This window comes from Pyrus communis, chromosome 16 (genome assembly GCF_041283825.1).
Source record: "Pyrus communis isolate YQ-2024b chromosome 16, ASM4128382v1, whole genome shotgun sequence".
NCBI lineage: Eukaryota > Viridiplantae > Streptophyta > Magnoliopsida > Rosales > Rosaceae > Pyrus > Pyrus communis.
In genome coordinates this window covers 8422984-8441483 of record NC_142580.1, presented here as the reverse complement: position 1 = coordinate 8441483, position 18500 = coordinate 8422984, and the positions used below count along the sequence as shown (strand labels likewise).

Genomic DNA, 18500 nt, shown 5'->3' with positions numbered 1-18500 from the left:
AGGTAGTCACGACATCTTCATCCGATTTCTATTGAGTCTCATTAACAGAATCGATTCTTGACCTTGATTCTGTGCAAACAAACAATGCCAATGAGAACATGATGATGATTTCCTTCCAATATGACATGGATGCAACTCAATGTTCGACCGCAACCAACTCTGACTCCCAATAATCTATAGATTCCAGTTTTACTTTTGGCTGCATGACATAAGGAATTTTCATCCCCTTGAAAATCTAGAGGTTTTGAATTTTCAACAAAATACTTGATTTCCTACTAGGTTTTCTATTGGTTACAACTGCTTAATTAGTACACATGCACATAGATTTGTCATCCAATGAGCTGGCCAGATGGTCCCTTCATTAATTTTACTAACTTGGCCACTAAGCAAAGCTTAATTCAACAGATCAGAGAATCTCTTTGGCTTTATATTGTGAGCAACTTGAGAAAAGATTTATGACATATCTTTTGATTAAAGTTTTATAAACATGTCGTTATTATTACGATCTAATGATAATTGTCATTTTGAAATTCAGAATTTCAAATTGACTAGTTGGATACTTAATTATTACTGATCTGCCAAGCGGTTTAGCCAGAACCCTTTCTTCTACATCAATATCATTGTATAAAAAGAATAGTCTCCCTAAAATGGTAGTGACCCAAGAAAAAGTCTCCCTAGAAAGTCATATTGAAATTGTTCTTCTTTAGCATAAGCTTGAGCATTTTTTATTTTCATGAGTGCAATAATATTCCATACAAGCCATATTTGATTCCTTCATTTGTGTTTTGTTGCAGTCTTGTGGTGTTTCTCTTTAAGATGCAACTTAATTATCTAATTTATGAACATAACTCCAACACCAGCTTCTTGTTTTACTCAATTCGTTGTGTAGACAATAAACACTGATGAGTTTATAGACAGAAAAAAAAAAAAAACTTGCATTTAATAGAATAAATTCATTTATGTTTATTATTTTCGTGTGCGAGGTGTAAGAGAAATTGATATCGCTCTATCATATAGAGAGCAAACTTATAAGTAACAAAATAAATTCATTTCTCTCTACTATTAGAATAACAAAGTAAATTCATTTCTCTGTGACTGAAAAAAGAGCAAGAGAAACAAAGAAAAATAGGCATTATTCTGGAGAAAAAGAATTTGCAAGTACATAACATAGTGTAAATCTCTTTTTCTTTGTTTTTCTCCATGCTTAGACTTGTCACGCTGTAAGGGCGATACAAGAAAACAAGCTTGAACCTCATTCCGTTCACGTCATAACCTAATAAGATGTCATCATGGTCTCTTGTTTTGTTTAACAGTAATTAACAACACATTCCTTGTTTTCTAAAACAAAAGGACATACTCGTTGCATTATTATTTGCTCGTGTAAAAATATAACAATATTGCATAGTCCCTTCGGAGGCATTCGATAAAATGATAATTTGTCGCATGCATATCGCCCCATATTATTGGCCAAGAATATGGTCAAGATTTTAGGTATTATTCAATCTTGGTCCTTTGGATTTTGGAAAAAAACTCATCAGACCTATTCAAACTCTTGAAGTAAAACTCAAATTTTAGGTTCTAAATCCACTTCAACTTGCTCCAACCTTTGGGCCAAATATGAGTTTTAACCCAAAACTCATATTTGAGGCAAATTTAGGTCAAACCCCTAGGTTAGTGGGCTTACCCACCATATATGTGTATTTTTTTTCAATTTTATATTTCTAAATTCATTGAATCCAAAGGTTGAGACCTAACGTGATCATATCAACGGTAAATAAAAGATCCAACTGTCTAAATTAATTTTTTTTTCATGTATTTCATATTCTTTCATAGTGTTTCACTAGTTCTATGATGTCGGTTTAGTGATTTTTTAATATTTATTGAAATCTAAATATTTTTAGATTAAAATGTTAATAAAATTAAATTAAGATAGTTTACATATTTTTTTTTTAAAATTACTTTAAGAAAAAAAAATTATTCTAAATTCATTAAGTCATTTTTATTAGATTTTTTAAAGAGAGAAGTGCATGTTGGTTGGACTTGGACTGCCACGAAGATTTTTTTTGGATAAAGTGGTACAAAAAATGGAAAAGCAAACATGGACCCAATGACATTACAAGAAGAAACTCGTCGTCCATGTAAAAATTAAAAGCCAACAGGACAGTGGGGTAGGCTGGTCGGAGCACAGTTGACCTCCGTACATCAGGACACGACGGCTACATCGTAAATCGCAACCCACAAGCAGCACAGCAGACCCAGGAGCTCAAATGGTATATCGAAGTTGGACTACAACCGCCAGATATCAGAGCAACCCAAGTTTCCCAGGTACTTCATTACTTGAAGAAGAAGAAGAAAACCAAAAAAATAAAAAAATAAAAAATACAAAAAGAGTTTTAATGAAAAGTCTGTAGTCAGCCAGATACTTCATTACTTGAAGAAGAAGAAGAAAACCAAAAAAATAAAAAAATAAAAAATACAAAAAGAGTTTTAATGAAAAGTCTGTAGTCAGCCAGATACTTCATTACTTGAAGAAGAAGAAGAAAACCAAAAAAAATAAAAAATAAAAAATAAAAAAAGAGTTTTAATGAAAAGTCTGTAGTGATACTTCATTACTTGAAGAAGAAGAAGAAAACCCAAAAAAAAAAGAAAAAAAAAAAAAGAAAAAAAGAGGGGTTTTAATGAAAAGTCTGTAATACTGTTTATTTTAGCGAAAAATCATATTTTTATACTAAAAAATTAATCCTGTTACTATTTATTTTATCCTTTATTTTGTTCTTATTGTTAAAATTAAAAAATTTCAAATCATTTTCATTAACTTTTCTTAAAAAAAAAAATAATAAATAAAAAATAAATAAATCAAAGGTCAGAGCTTGAATTGTATTTCATTCAACTAAGTTTAAAAGTATCTACTTTCTTTAATCTTCTCCATAATGTGAACGTTTGACTGATCTGTAGGGTTGCGATGTATAAAAAGCAATGGTTGGCGGGGAATATTCCAAAAAAACTTTATCAACCCATTTCCCAAAAACTGGTAAGAAACTTCATCTTTCGCAGTTAAAATGTTTCCTGCACCACTCTTATGGTTGCACCTCTGATGTTTGTAAAACTGTCTCTTCCTTAAAGTTTCAGTCCTTTAGCAATTAGCATGCGTTAGCAGCTGCCCACTTGTTTCCTTCCTTCGTTTGATTCCTCGTTTCATCAAGCTAGTAGTTTTTAAGGTGGTTATTCTTTTTGTTCATATGAAAATCTGAGAAGAATTAACTTCCCTATATTGCATGCTTTGTGAAGTATTTTAATGATTAGTTTAGTTCTGTTGTAATAATCTTTCACTGCAAAGTAACAACCACCCTTCTTCGTTATTTATTGAGTTACTACTTCTTGTGTTGTTTCAATGGGGCCAAATTTCTTGTTTTCAATGCCGGAATCGTAGATGGGTTTGTATTCTTTACTGCTTACCAAAACCGCAGAACTTTTGTTGCAAGAGGTCCTGTATAGTCAATTTAGTGCTCATGAACTAATGCGGTTTTTTTAAGTACAATTTACTCAAACCATAAATTGTTTCTCCTGCAGCTCTGATCTCACCATCCAAGTTGTCCGAGTTGCTTGTGTTGTAAAACAAAGCAACTAAGCTTTCTGAAGTGTTGAATTTCCAAGAAAACAAAAGGGAAAAAAGAAGAACGGTTCGGAAGTGCTGCTGCTTGTCAATTATGGCAAGTTAAACCTATTACTGTTAAAGACATGGCTGAGGAAAATCCTGTTAATGGAGATGTAATCAAGGAGGAGGGCACGACAGCATCAAACGGAAAGTCAGCAGTGGTGGATTCTGAAAACAACGCACAAGATACAAGCAAGAGCAAGGAGGATGGCACCAAAACGGTTCCATTTCACAAGCTTTTCTCCTTTGCTGATTCCTTGGATTACCTGTTAATGTCTGTTGGTACAATCAGCGCCATTGGAAATGGGATCTGTATGCCTCTCATGACCATAATCCTTGGAGATGTGATTAATTCTTTTGGAGGAGCGGGGAATACCAAAGGCGTGGTTGATGCAGTTTCCGAGGTAAATATTCTGTGACTAAAACCTGATAAATACTTCTCTCTGGTAGTGCAACATCTCTAGAAATTAAGTCAACCGAGCAATATCATAAAAGGAAAGCAAAGAACAACGTATGCAGTACATTGTTCGATGCAGTTCCATCCGAATTTTTATGTCAACTGAGCTCTCAACTTCCTTATTGGAACTTTTTTTTTGTGTTTTTTTTTTCCGATTATCTGGTGCCTGCAGTTTTGTTGCTAAATAGGATCATTGCCCCTCCACCAAATTTCTGCATTAAGAAATTCTCATATTTGTAAATTGTGCTATATGCAACTATTATTACTAGGTTTAGTGGGAAATAATTTAGGCCAACTTAATATCCTTTTCAGGTGGCTCTAAAGTTCGTTTATTTGGCTGTGGCAGCTGCTGCTCTTTCATTTCTACGTAAGTTTTACTGAACTCCCTGCAGGTATTAAGGAAATAACTTGGCTTATTGGAAAATGAGATAATTAGCTTTTTCTATATGCCAGAAATGTCTTGCTGGATGGTCACTGGAGAGAGACAAGCTTCACGAATAAGAAGTTTATACTTGAAAACAATTATAAGGCAAGATGTTGGCTTTTTTGATAAAGAAACGAACACTGGGGAAATTGTTGGGAGGATGTCAGGTGATACCGTGCTCATTCAAGCGGCAATGGGCGAAAAGGTATTTACTCGCCACACAACAGCCTTCAGTTATTGTCATTATCTCTAGTTAACATTTTGATTCCGTTTCATTTTCTTATGGCAGGTAGGAAGTTTTATCCAATTAATTGCAACATTCATCGGAGGCTTTGTTATAGCATTTGTGAAGGGATGGCTTCTCACCCTTGTCATGCTATCATCTCTTCCCCTTCTCGTCCTCTCTGGTGCCGTCATAGGCATAATTATATCGAAGTTGGCATCCCAGGGGCAAACTGCTTATTCACAGGCAGCAATTGTAGTAGAGCAGACAATTGGTTCAATAAGAACTGTACGCCTACTTGTCTTTAAAATAAAATTTTCATAATAATATTGTCTTTTTATAGAACTAAATCTTACAGGCGTTCCCAATGCAGGTTGCATCCTTTACAGGAGAAAAACAAGCTATAGCTAATTACAACAACTCCTTAATTAAGGCATACAATTCTGGTGTGCAAGAGGGCTTGGCATCTGGATTTGGAATTGGAGCGGTAATGCTTGTTATGATGTGTAGTTATGCTTTGGCTATATGGTTTGGCGGAAAGATGATTCTTGAAAGAGGATATACAGGAGGAGAAGTAATAAATGTAATTTTCGCTGTGCTGACTGGTTCCATGTAAGTGCATTTCCATAAATTTGGCATCATCTTTGCGTTGCAAGAATGCGATATTAAAAAACTTATAGACTATTCCTCCTCTCCTCCTCCTCCTTTCTCACTCCAAAAATTGGATAATGTGATGCTTCAGAATATCAAGATATGAAAGTTAATGCTATAAATTTTCAGGTCTCTTGGGCAAGCATCTCCATCCATGAATGCATTTGCTGCTGGACAAGCTGCAGCTTATAAGATGTTTGAGACGATTAACAGAAAGCCGGAGATAGATGCTTATGATACTAATGGGAAGCAGTTGCACGATATACACGGAGACATAGAACTGAGGGATGTTCATTTTAGTTATCCTGCGAGACCAGATGAACAAGTATTCCATGGATTTTCACTCTCAATACCTAGTGGTGTAACTGCTGCTCTGGTTGGAGAGAGCGGAAGTGGTAAATCAACTGTAATCAGTTTGATTGAGAGATTTTATGACCCCCAAGCTGGTGAAGTTCTTATTGATGGTATTAATCTGAAAGAGTTCCAGCTGAAATGGATCAGACAGAAAATAGGCCTTGTCAGCCAGGAACCCGTTTTGTTTACCTCTAGCATTAAAGATAACATTGCCTACGGGAAGGATGGTGCCACTGATGAAGAAATAGTGGCTGCTTCTGAACTTGCTAATGCTGCTAAATTCATAGACAAACTGCCTCAGGTTAATTCTGTTTATAGTTGCTCTAAGTTTGGGTGTTTCTTCGCTGAATATTTGCTGTCAATTTTTAACTCCACTTGGTGGAATTTTACCATTTTGCTTGTTCAATTCTTTTTTCAGGGGCTCGACACAATGGTTGGTGAACATGGAGCTCAGCTGTCTGGGGGCCAAAAGCAGAGAGTTGCCATAGCTAGAGCAATTCTGAAAGACCCAAGAATTCTACTATTAGATGAAGCCACAAGTGCTCTTGATGCAGAATCTGAGAGAGTTGTGCAGGAGGCACTGGACAGAATTATGGTAAACCGCACCACAGTCATTGTAGCCCACCGTTTGAGCACAGTAAGGGATGCTGACACCATTGCTGTTATACACAGGGGAACAATTGTCGAAAAAGGTATCCTATTATACCATATGGGTCTGCAATCTCACTGCCAATAGTTCCACGTTTTCTTACAATTTATCATACTGCACATACTGATCTTTTTCATCTGAGCAGGTCCACATTCTGAGCTAATCAAGGACCCTGATGGAGCATATAGCCAGCTTATAAGGTTGCAAGAAATGAGCAGTGTGTCAGAACAAACTTCTGTGAATGATCATGAAAGGCCAGAAATTATAAGTATGGATTATCGGAAACATTCAAGACAAAGACTTTCAAACTTACGATCCATAAGCAAGGGATCATCTGGAAGAGGAAGTAGCAGTCATCATTCCTTCTCAGTCTCATATGATGTGCCCTCTGCAGTAGGTGTCCCTGAAACAGCACATGCAGGATCTGATATTCCTGAGTCAGCATCATCAAGCGCGCCTCCAGAAGTTTCACTTCGTCGCCTGGCTTACTTGAACAAGCCAGAGATCCCTGTTTTATTACTTGGTACCATAGCCGCAGCAGCCAATGGGGCAATCTTACCTACTTTTGGGGTACTGATATCCAGTGTAATCAAGTCCTTCTTTGAGCCACCTCATGAACTCCGAAGGGACTCTAAGTTTTGGGCCTTAATCTTCATTGTTCTAGGAGTGGCATCTTTCATAGTACTTCCCGCAAGACAGTACCTTTTTGCTGTGGCTGGTTGTAAATTAATAAAACGAGTCCGATCTCTGTGCTTTGAGAAGGTGGTTTACATGGAAGTAAGTTGGTTTGACGATCCTGAGCACTCGAGTGGTGCAATTGGTGCAAGGCTTTCTGCAGATGCAGCTTCTCTGCGAGGGCTGGTTGGAGATGCTCTAGCTTTGGTTGTTGAGAATCTAGCAATGGCAATTGCTGGTTTGGTGATTGCTTTTGTGGCAAATTGGCAACTCGCTCTTATAATCCTCGTTCTGCTTCCGCTGTTAGGAGTAACTGGTTACGTTCAAGTCAAGTTCATGACAGGATTCAGTGCAGATGCAAAGGTATTTCTCCAATCTCAAACTATAAAAAATATGTACTTTACAACTGCTATCTGGTGCACCTCAAAACATCAACCATTTTTTTGGATGGAAAGAGACAACACCAACAGCAGAACTCAAACAGAAACAAGATGGAGTCTGATTAAACCAACCCTGTCATCGCCAAGAGTATCAATTATGAAAATAGGAGGAACAAGCAACTCCTGATACACAGTTGCGCAAGAAAGTCCCATCTTCACTAGGTGATCAGGAGCAAAACATCATCCATTTTTTCATTCAATATACGTGGAACCTAATCAGTTATCCAGTCCAATCCTTGATACCAAACAAGATCTTACAACTAGTATAAGACTAATCCTTTTCTGACAATACTGAAAATTCTAAATGGTTGCAGAAAATGTACGAGGAGGCAAGTCAAGTAGCGACTGATGCTGTAGGGAGTATTAGAACAATTGCTTCCTTCTGTGCTGAAGAGAAGGTGATGGAGTTATACCAGAGAAAATGTGAAGGCCCTATTAAGACAGGGATAAGACGAGGGTTAATCAGTGGGATAGGATTTGGGCTATCATTCTTTTTTCTTTTTTCTGTGTACGCGTGTAGTTTTTATGCTGGTGCCCGACTAGTTGCAGCAGGCAAGACGACATTCTCTGATGTTTTCCGGGTAAGTTCTTCTACATTATGCTACAAGTCTTCAGGTTACTACCTAGCTCAGGAAACATAACTGCAGGATGCGCACTTTGCTAAATAAATACTTGTTATTTGAGATATAAATCTTCATTATTCGATTCAGTCCATTAACATTTGTTGTCCTGGTTTACAGGTTTTCTTTGCTCTCACTATAACAGCTGTCGGAGTGTCTCAGTCTGGATCCCTAGCCCCTGATGTAAGTAAAGTAAAATGCTCTGCTGCTTCCATATTTGCAATTCTCGACCGGAAATCAAAGATAGACTCCAGTGATGACTCAGGAAAAACTATAGAAAATGTTAAGGGAGAAATTGAATTTCGACATGTGAGTTTCAAGTATCCAACCAGACCTGACGTTCAAATTTTTGAGGATCTTTGCTTGACCATCCATCCTGGCAAGGTAACTTACTACCATGCTTTGTACATTTACTCCTCCTTTTCAATCAATATAAAGATTTGGAGTTCTTAGTCTGATTTATGTTACCGGAACTTACATTTTGATTTACATTATGCAGACAGTTGCTCTGGTGGGAGAAAGCGGAAGTGGGAAATCAACAGTCGTCTCCTTGTTGCAGAGATTTTATGATCCTGATTCAGGTTACATTACACTAGATGGAATGGAAATCCAAAAGCTACAGTTAAAGTGGTTGAGACAGCAAATGGGGCTGGTGAGCCAGGAGCCTGTATTGTTTAATGACACAATCCGAGCCAACATTGCATATGGAAAGGAAGGGGATGCAACAGAAGCTGAAATTATAGCTGCAGCAGAATTGGCAAACGCTCACAAATTCATCAGTAGTTTACAACAGGTGGGCGCTAACTTAAACACATTTGTCCATCTATGCACAAATAGGACCGGTCACAAAATTTTAATAAAAAATAGAACCGGAGGGACACTAAATTGTCAATAAACGCACACTATACAACTTATTGTCTATTTTGTTTCCCCCCAGTTCTGTCTTTGATTAAGTATATAACCGGTTGTATATGTACGTATTTCACTTTTGCCATGATGTTGCATAAATGAGGACTAGTTGATGAAATATTACGAAAATATCTTGAGAATGATGGAGATTAATGCATAGAGTTTGGAAAACAATGCAGGGTTATGACACAACCGTAGGAGAGCGGGGTGTTCAGTTGTCCGGTGGACAGAAGCAAAGGGTGGCAATTGCAAGAGTCATAATGAAGGCCCCAAAGATTTTACTACTAGATGAAGCCACAAGTGCGCTTGATGCTGAATCTGAACGCGTTGTTCAAGATGCATTGGATCGTGTCATGGTGGATCGAACCACGGTGGTGATTGCTCATCGGTTATCCACGATCAGGAGTGCAGATTTAATAGCCGTGGTGAAAAATGGAGTGATTGCAGAGAAAGGAAAGCATGAAACTTTGCTCAATGTCGAGGATGGCATTTATGCTTCTTTGGTAGCACTCCATGCAAGTGCCTCATTGTAGAGAGCTTCGCAAAGAGGTAAATTAGCAAGAGGCATATTTCGTTCATTTTTTTCTTCTTTCCTGAAAGCTTCACTTGGAATCTGAAGTGTAATACAGCACTTATGAATACAACCCTTAATAATGTTGGATTTGTTTACATTAGTTTTTCCCCTTCAATTTTTTTTTATATAATTTACTAAGGGTATTCGGGAAAGAAAAATCGAACACAGGACTTGATGTGAATTGTTAAATGCACTAAACCGCTTAAAGTAAGATCCACTTCCAATTTTCTACTCTAATTAAACTCATTAGATAAAGGTTCATCCAATTTCACGTGGAGCAAGAGAGATTCGACAACATTACTAGATACTTTTTCCTGTTGCACAAAGTCTTCGGCACTTTCGAGTCTTTTGCTATACTGGATACCAGGCCTGATGATCGGCTCAAATTTGACGAGTGGTTGCATGATTGCATCCATGGACGAAGCCAATGAAGGCTCACTAGAGGCAAATACCCTACTCAAGTAATTCATTTGTTTAGTTGCAGATTACAGTTATATAATATACACGCGTTATTCTTTAAGAACGTATATGTATCATGCTACTTATACTCAATATCAAATATTATATGAGCAAAAGTACTCTTGTTCTGTCATTCAAACCGAAAAACCCCTCTTCTCCCTATCTTGTATTAATATTTTTCCAATCACTTTGCCACTTTCTGCTACTATATTGAAATTTTTTAACATTAGAATTGTGATACATCATCATTTGAAATCATACATATTATCATAAACCATACTATAATAAGATTTTCTTAGTTGTTTTTAGAACTGCCCCCACTAAAAGAAAATTCTAACTCCAACCTTAATTGCATCAATTTTAACGTCCAAATGGTTTCAAGTTTCAACACACAACATCCACCAATTGAACAAAATCTTCTCAACTGTTTGGCAACAAGAGGTGCCCGCGAATTGCCTCGAAATAATACTGATTGCTTGCCTCTTATCGGAATACCCACAAACCCCCACATGCTACAAAAGAAACTCAAACCAACTTTAACTCTGTCACTTTCATGTCGAATGTCAAATATCAATTGAAGAGTAATGTTACACTTATTATATTTTTCATATCATGTTGTAATTGTTTTTCAAAGAGATTGAAAATAGAAATAATAATTTTGGAAATTAAATTTAACGGTTAAAACACTTTTAGTTGTTGAAAACAAGAAAAACATAGATGGAGTTGCCGGCAAGATGAGAGGGATGAAGTCACAAGAGGGCTTAGGTTTTTTGGTTGGGGAAACAAATAGAGAGTGTGAGAGGAGATGAGGAAAACATGAAATCTAACCAAAAGTGGGTGAAAAACAATTTAATCTTCTATCACAAATAAAATCATAGGGAGTAAAGTAATTTAGTCTTCCATCATACAATAATAATAATAATAAATAACAATTACATAATTTAAAACTACATTAATGAAACCCTTTTTGTAGACCTGACATTCGTGTCATATTTTTTGTGTTCGTGTCGTTTTCGTGTCATACTCGATATCTTAATGGGTCGTGTCGTGTAACACCCGTTAAAATAAACGGGTAAAATGACCCGACCCGAAATCGGCCCGATAATATTAACATGTAATATGATCCGACCCGTTACTCGTTAAGGAAAATATATTTTAAATCAATAAATAATAAAATGAAAAACATAATACTAAATAAGTATATACATACCATATTGTCACATCCAAAACGTAAAAACGCATTTTCCTTTTAAATATATTTTCACTTACCTAAAGTCTTTAATAGTTTTTTAATTAATGTAGAAGTGTAAAAAATATATAAATGCTCGTAATGACAAACTTTACAACTTTCATGAAGAGCTTAACTTCGAAATTCGTCACTATAATCATATAAATCATAAATTAAAATTTAACCGTTGGTTGTTGTTTACATTTACGCTTCATTGTTCTCATCAAATTTTGTTTTTTCAGATTTTCATTTTCAAAAACATGATCTATTAGAGGATGCAGGAAGATGAACGGTTTGGGTCGTTAATATTATATTCAGAGTTTTACGGTTAGTGAAAATATTGCATGATGTTTATAAAGTTTCTACAAACTATATGATATCGACTTATATTTTAATTAACTGTAAATATCGAAACGTGATATCAAAGATCTGAACCGTCCATCTTCTTACATCCGCTAGATGATCATGTTTTCAAAAAAGAAAATTTTAAAAATGAAATTCAGTAAGAAGAATAAAGCGTAAATGACAATCGTCGGTTAAATGTAAATTTAAGATTTATGGATTATAGTGTTGGATTTCAAAGCTGACCCCTTCATGAAAGTTGTAAAGCTTGTCACTATGGGTGATTGTATATTTTTTTTTACATTTTTTACACTTCTACAATAATTATTATTAATTTTATTAATTATGCCCTCAAATAAAAAACATTATTCATAAGGGCTTGGAGAATTTTAAAAATCTAAATGATAATGTAAGTAACTATGGCAAGAAAAAGTTTGATTCAGCGGGAGAAGAAGAGACAAAAATTGGAAACAAAATATCATTTGATTCGTCGATCCTCAAAAAAAGAAATAAGCAAAGTTCCGTCGTTGAGCGAGAAATGGGAAATTCATGGAAAGTTACAATATCTACTCGTGGAGGAATAATGATGAATCATGAGTGTTTATATATTCTTTCACATTTTTCATACTTGTATGTATGTCTTCTTCGTTCTTGCCTGTACAAATGCTATACTAGTTTATTTTAATTTTGGACAACAATATGTTAAGTAGAATTTATCCTAGTAATGATAATAAGGAACTCTCATAATAAAAATAAATAATGACTAATTTTTTTTTTAAACTTATATAGAATAATAATAATACAAAACTATATATTTAATATAGAATATATTGTATATATTAATATGGCTATTGTATTTTATAATAAATCTTTTAATAATTAAACTTTAAAATTATCAAAATAATTTTTTTTCTTAACGGGCTTAAACAGATTACCCACGTGTTACCCGTGTGTATACCCGTTAAGAGCATGTTATTAACGGGTCATCCGATAATGATCCGATTAGTTATCGTGTTGACCCGAAACCTGTTATTTTCGTGTCGTGTTAGAAACTGACAGGTCTACCTTTTTGTCAACCAAAAGAGGATGAAAATACATATTTGTCTTCTATCACAACAAAAAAAGTTAAGGATAGTAACGTAATTTCACAAAACAAAATTTTGCTATTTCACCTACATGTAAATTTATCATCTCTAATTTAAAAATAAATAAAAAAACAACCTCTCTCCCTCTCTCCTCACTCCCACCTTCTCTCTCACTCTCTTCCTCTTTTCTTCAATTTTTTTTAATACATCGATATTTTTGCACTAAGACCATCTCCAACCAAAGGATGGCCAGATAGCTCCCTTTAACCCCCTAGCCCTCCAAGAAATTATATTTTAATGAACAGTGCTAAGCCATATTTCATACTATCTCCAACCGAGGGGGGCATAGGCCAAATATAGTTCTGTGACAAAAAACCATCTTCAACCAAGAGGACCAAAGGGCCATAGGCTAAACATAATTTATTATTTTAATTGAATTAATATGGTTACTTAAATTAAACTAAATTATTAAAATAAGGTTTTCGGACATATTAAAAACTACAACAATTTCAATTTAAGATTCAACTACTTCATTTTAAAAACTACAACTTAAATTTAAAGACTACAACAACTTAAATTTAAAAACTACAACTTAAATATTAAAGACTACAACAACTTCAATTTAAAGGCTATAATCATCATCTTCATGCACCATTGTAGGAGTATAGTCGAATTTAAATAACTCCCGTCAGGCCATAATTTCACTCTTTTTCCTATCAAAATATGCCTTACACATTGGAGTGTAAGATATTTTGTTCGTATCATCCATCTCTTCTTGTATTTGTTTTGCCCGTTCTTGGTGCCTACGGTTCCTTTCTTCCGCGGCAAAGATATTTTGTTCCGTCATTAATCGCAATGAGGATGCCATTTCTTGTCGAAAGGCGTAATCATCCTTTACCTTACCCTTTTCTTCAATTTTCGGGCCTTGTTTCATCCTATAGCCCTAGGTATGGAAGCTTCACCCGGAGACAAATTTTCTACCCTTGTTTCTTGAATGGTAGGAGATCCATGTTCATCCCCAACTGCATTTGAGGAAACATTTCCGAACACCGGCGTAGGACCAAATCTTTCTTGAGGTGGATAACACCCACCCTTTACAAATTTCCCAACAACCGTGATGACTAAAGGGTTTTGAGTTGTCCTCCATATACAATTCCTCCGCTTGGTGTACCTATAAATATAATTACAAAAATTAAAGGAAATTAATTTATGAAATGAAATGTAATATAATTAAATATTTAAAATAACTTGTGAAACCACTTACTTCGTTGTAGTAATTGGCTCCGCTTTCATGTCTGCTTCCGGCTTTTAACACTACTTGATGCCATTTATTCAAACTTGGATGAAGATATTTTTTCCATCTTGAAGAACAATTCTCGTGGTTTTGGAAATTCGGTAGAGTGGTGCCTTCGTAGAATTCATAATACTTTTTGGATGTACGAGTCCAAACACCTTCACTTGTTTGAGAACTCCCCCTCACACTAGAGAACTCCCCCTCGCACTATCTTCCGAGACCCATTTATAAGCCCTGCAAAGAGGTTCATCTTTTTTTCGGGTCTAAGCGCTACCTTTCATTGCAGATGTGGCCATTTGAAATTTATTGAAAAAATTGAAGGAAAGATTATTGGAAGAGTTAAGAGAATAGAAAGTGAAGAATTGAAATAAAATGAGGTAAGATAGTATGAAATGGTGAAAATTATGTGAGAAATGGTGTACCTAGCGTCAGGTAGTCGTTGCCTTTGAATTTTGGGTTGGCCCGGGGCTGGATGGCTCTTTTAGGCTAGCCGGTTGGCATGTTTTCCAATTTTTGGCCCGGTGGGGCTCACGAGCCTTTTGATCTAGCCCTCAGTTGGAGACGGTTTTCATGTCATTTCAAGATATTTTTAGCCCTTTGGCCGGGTCAGTTAGAGATGGCCTAAGGAGAGGGGGAGTTCGGCTAAGCCACACAATGGGTAACCTAATTTGGTATTGAATTCACAATCCACGATATTTGAACTAAGACCTCTCACTTCCAAGTGAAGAAGAATACCACCAAACCGTAGTACTGAATGACCTCTCTTCTTCAATTTTAACAACAAAAGTAAAAAATTTCACACTTTGTGTGTGGACATTTACTAGTATATAATTACATATATAAATTAATAAATATAGTATATAATACTAATCATACCAATTCGGTATTATATACCACTAGTAATAGTTTTGAATATCAATATCGTACCGTAAATGTATGATTTGATACAAATACTGTACCATTACCAAATTTTTGGCACAAACTTTTCGGTGATTGAATCTCTTTTTACTGTTCCTAACAAACCTAAAGATGGCCTAAAATGCATGACTAACAGCGTGCAAAAACCGGTACAAACGCCATGTTTATGGCTTTGGTCTTAGTTCCAGTTTTTTTTATCAATAACTATTATTATTATAACTAGAATATAGGCACACACAAAGTGTGTGAGAAAATTTTTTATTTTTATTTTTAAAATAGAAGGAGAAAGGAAGAGAGTGATAGAGAATGTGGAAGTGGGAAGTTTTTATTTTTTTATTTTTTTATTTATTTTTTAATTACAGATATGTTATGATTACATGTAGGTGATGCTTTGAAAAAAAAAACAGCAAAATTTGGTTGTGTGAAATTACATTTCTACCCTATATTTCTTATTCATGTTATGTTTTAATTAGAGAGTTAAAATAGTAATTTCATAAAATTTTGATTGACAATGAGTGTTTTATTAATTAGTAGAAATTTAATGTGCTTTATTAATTAGTTTATGGAATCCTGATGCTTGCATGGGATGCATGTTCTTAGGCTTCAAAGATATGAACAAACCAAGTCACAACGATGGTTAAATCTACAAAGTTAATATTTTCGGCACAGAAGAAATTACACAACCAAAGAAAAATCTCTTTGGCTGCATATTTTGAGCAAACATCTCTCTTTTAATTAAAGCATTAGTAATATAGTGTAATGATATAATTTTTCTGAAAATATGATTCTAGTCCTTGAAATTTAAATAAAACTCATTGACTAGATTTCACATTAGCAAATTTATTAATTATATTCGACTTTACATATTTAAAAAATTTCAATGCCCAAAACACCCATATTTGAATGTTTGATGTATACAATTAGTTTCATACAAATTGTAAGGGAGAATTAATGATTTTATGAAAATAAAAAATAATAAATTTATTTCCTAATATATAATAACAACTAAACATGCCTAATATATGTACATGCTTAGTTAAGTCAACAAATTATATTTTACATATAAATGTAGGTAAATTATTTCACACACACATATATAACAAAAAGAAAAAAGAAAAAAGAAACATGCCTAGTATACGTAAAAATTCATGCAAAATAATTTACCTACAAAAAATGTTATTTGATTCAGTGCACCTACAATTCAAATTTTAAAATGTTAAATTGCTTAAAAAAGCAAAATAATTTCCCCACTATATGTAAAATACATGCAAAATAATTTACCTACATAATAAAACAAACCCAATGTATGCAAAATACATGCAAAACAATGTAACTACATAAAAAAAATATTATTATTTTATTCAATACTATTTTACCTATTATTTTGTACATATAATAATAAAATGTGCCCAATATATATGATGATACATACAAAATAAAATACCTACAAAGCATATGTTACTAGCAAAAATTGCCCGCGCAATGCTGCGGGTTTCAAATGCAACAAGTTCTTGCAATCAGTAAATATGGTTGAGAAGTTGTCAATAGTAAAAAAAACATGATGGGCAGATAGTCAAATTTTATTTGTTTACTCCAAATGACTTCAAGTTCTCCAAAAGGTTTGCTTCTAGACTTTTACATATCACTCAATAGTTTTGTTAATTGGCCCTAAACTCTTAGTAAAAAAATTAGGCAACTCTAATTAACAATTGCTAATCAAACTACAAAAACAACATTGTGAGCTTCAACTGTGTTCAAACATCTGAATCAACAGATTCAAAGGTCTTGATATGCATTATTGTTCAAATATCTGAATCTACAGATTCAAGGGTCTTGATATGCATTATTAACCAAAGGCATCCATTACATTTTAATAAAAATTTCCCTAATGGACTGCAATTCATATACAATTTGAAAGATCAAATTCAAACATTGAAGCACTTAAGCAATTTAGATAATGCTTGAAAATGAAATTCACACACTAAAACCACTCTGCAACAGATTCACATGAGTTGCAGTAGCACCTTACCAGCCAAAACTTTACCGTAACCAAACGCTAAGTCATTTCCATTAGTTAAGTAGATTTTATGTAGCTGCATTGACATTGAAATAAGGGAAATAAATCAGTAATCTTAATTTTTTTAAGGAACTAAAAAATATTTCCCAACTTGCTTGTTTTCCTTGCATTAAAAATTATAAGCACAGAGAGGAATGGATATTTCCCAACAAATAATGCAAAAACCAATAATAAAGATTTTTAAATAAATTTTGTGGTTAATGTGTATAACAATTGCATTAGAAAATCAAACCTTGAATATCATACAATGAACATGGCTCTGCGAGTAGCCCACTTCAAACACGATGGAACTCTGATGTGACTATCCCATCACGCCACCTATAGAAAATACCAATTGATAAAGAGTCAATATTCGATAAGTTTATCTCACAATTATTCGATTTAAACCGATTCTTTTCATATGGTTCATCACATAAGGGATTTCTGAGAAATTCAAGCAATTAAGCTACTGACAAGATTTGAAGATAAATCTCGAAACGGTATGCAATTCAATGACAACTGAAAGAGCTGAAAGGGAAGTAGTGGTACTGGTGATATTAGGATACAATCAGAAAAGCATTGAAATGCTTAGCTTTTTGTCTAACACACTTTTCTTTTATAGAGTATTGATGCATTTTTTTTTCCCATATTTCCTTTGCTTTTCACTTTTATCTTTCACATATCTCCTTGTCCCGTTTTTTCTCCGCTTTTTTCCCCTCTGCATTTCTCTCGGTCAGGATTCTCAGCCTCAGTTGTGCTCCAACCTACCTTCCTTTCTCTCTCAAAAGGTAACTTATGTCGCTCATCTCCCGACGAACAACCAGTCATGGATATCCCACATTAAATCCAAATAAGAGGAATAAATAGCTTAAAAAGCAACAACATTGCTACTTGCTAGTCTTCCTACATGATCTAAGAATATAATTAATTAAATAGATATAGGATCACATTGACCATAAAGTATTACTTACAACTCAAAAACTAAAAATAAGAGACAGACTTGGTGGAAAACTCAAAATCCCTCACCCAAAAAACTCAATGCACAATTAGATCATCAGGCTTCATGTCATATTGTTTTTCATTTTAGAAAACCTTCTTGTAGTTTGTCATTCAAAAAATCCTACTCAAAGTAAAAATTAACAGTAGGAAGTTATAGCAGCAAAAAGTATAATTAGTACATTAAATTTGACAAAACATAAAACACAATTTAACTAATATACACATAACTCATTAAATTCATTACCACATCAAACTTGAGAGTTCAAAGAGTTCAACAGGTCTAAATGTGTCAAAACCTTCTCCATATTCAACTTCAATTGCCTGAAAACACTACTATAATATTAGCTTTAGGTGGTGGATATTAGAAAAATCATGTCGGTTATATCCAACATAAATTCCTGACGGATATTTAGTGGAGGATATCAAAAAATAACCGACAGTTTTTTTGAATTTTTTTTTTTAAATATTTTTTACAAATTCTGGCGGTT

The 18500-nt window shown here is 34.4% G+C and overlaps 1 protein-coding gene across 3 annotated transcripts; it reads left to right on the top strand.

Moving 5' to 3' along the window:
• Positions 1-2913: 2913 nt before the first annotated feature.
• LOC137731587 (ABC transporter B family member 11) lies at positions 2914-9731 on the top strand. Of its 3 annotated transcripts, none has more exons than XM_088687808.1 (13): positions 2914-3031; positions 3571-4059; positions 4425-4479; positions 4566-4741; positions 4826-5047; positions 5133-5371; positions 5540-6065; positions 6183-6456; positions 6559-7451; positions 7843-8109; positions 8269-8532; positions 8648-8941; positions 9237-9731. In XM_088687808.1, the coding sequence occupies exons 2-13, from the start codon at positions 3739-3741 to the stop codon at positions 9588-9590; spliced, it is 3885 nt and encodes a 1294-aa protein (XP_088543934.1). In that variant the 5' UTR covers positions 2914-3031; positions 3571-3738; the 3' UTR covers positions 9591-9731. The 3 variants fall into 3 exon arrangements, with proteins under 3 accessions (XP_088543934.1, XP_068326842.1, XP_088543935.1); XM_068470741.2 differs by having other exon boundaries at positions 3031-3218; XM_088687809.1 differs by lacking the exon at positions 2914-3031 and adding an exon at positions 3396-3484.
• The last annotated feature ends 8769 nt before the right edge of the window (positions 9732-18500 follow it).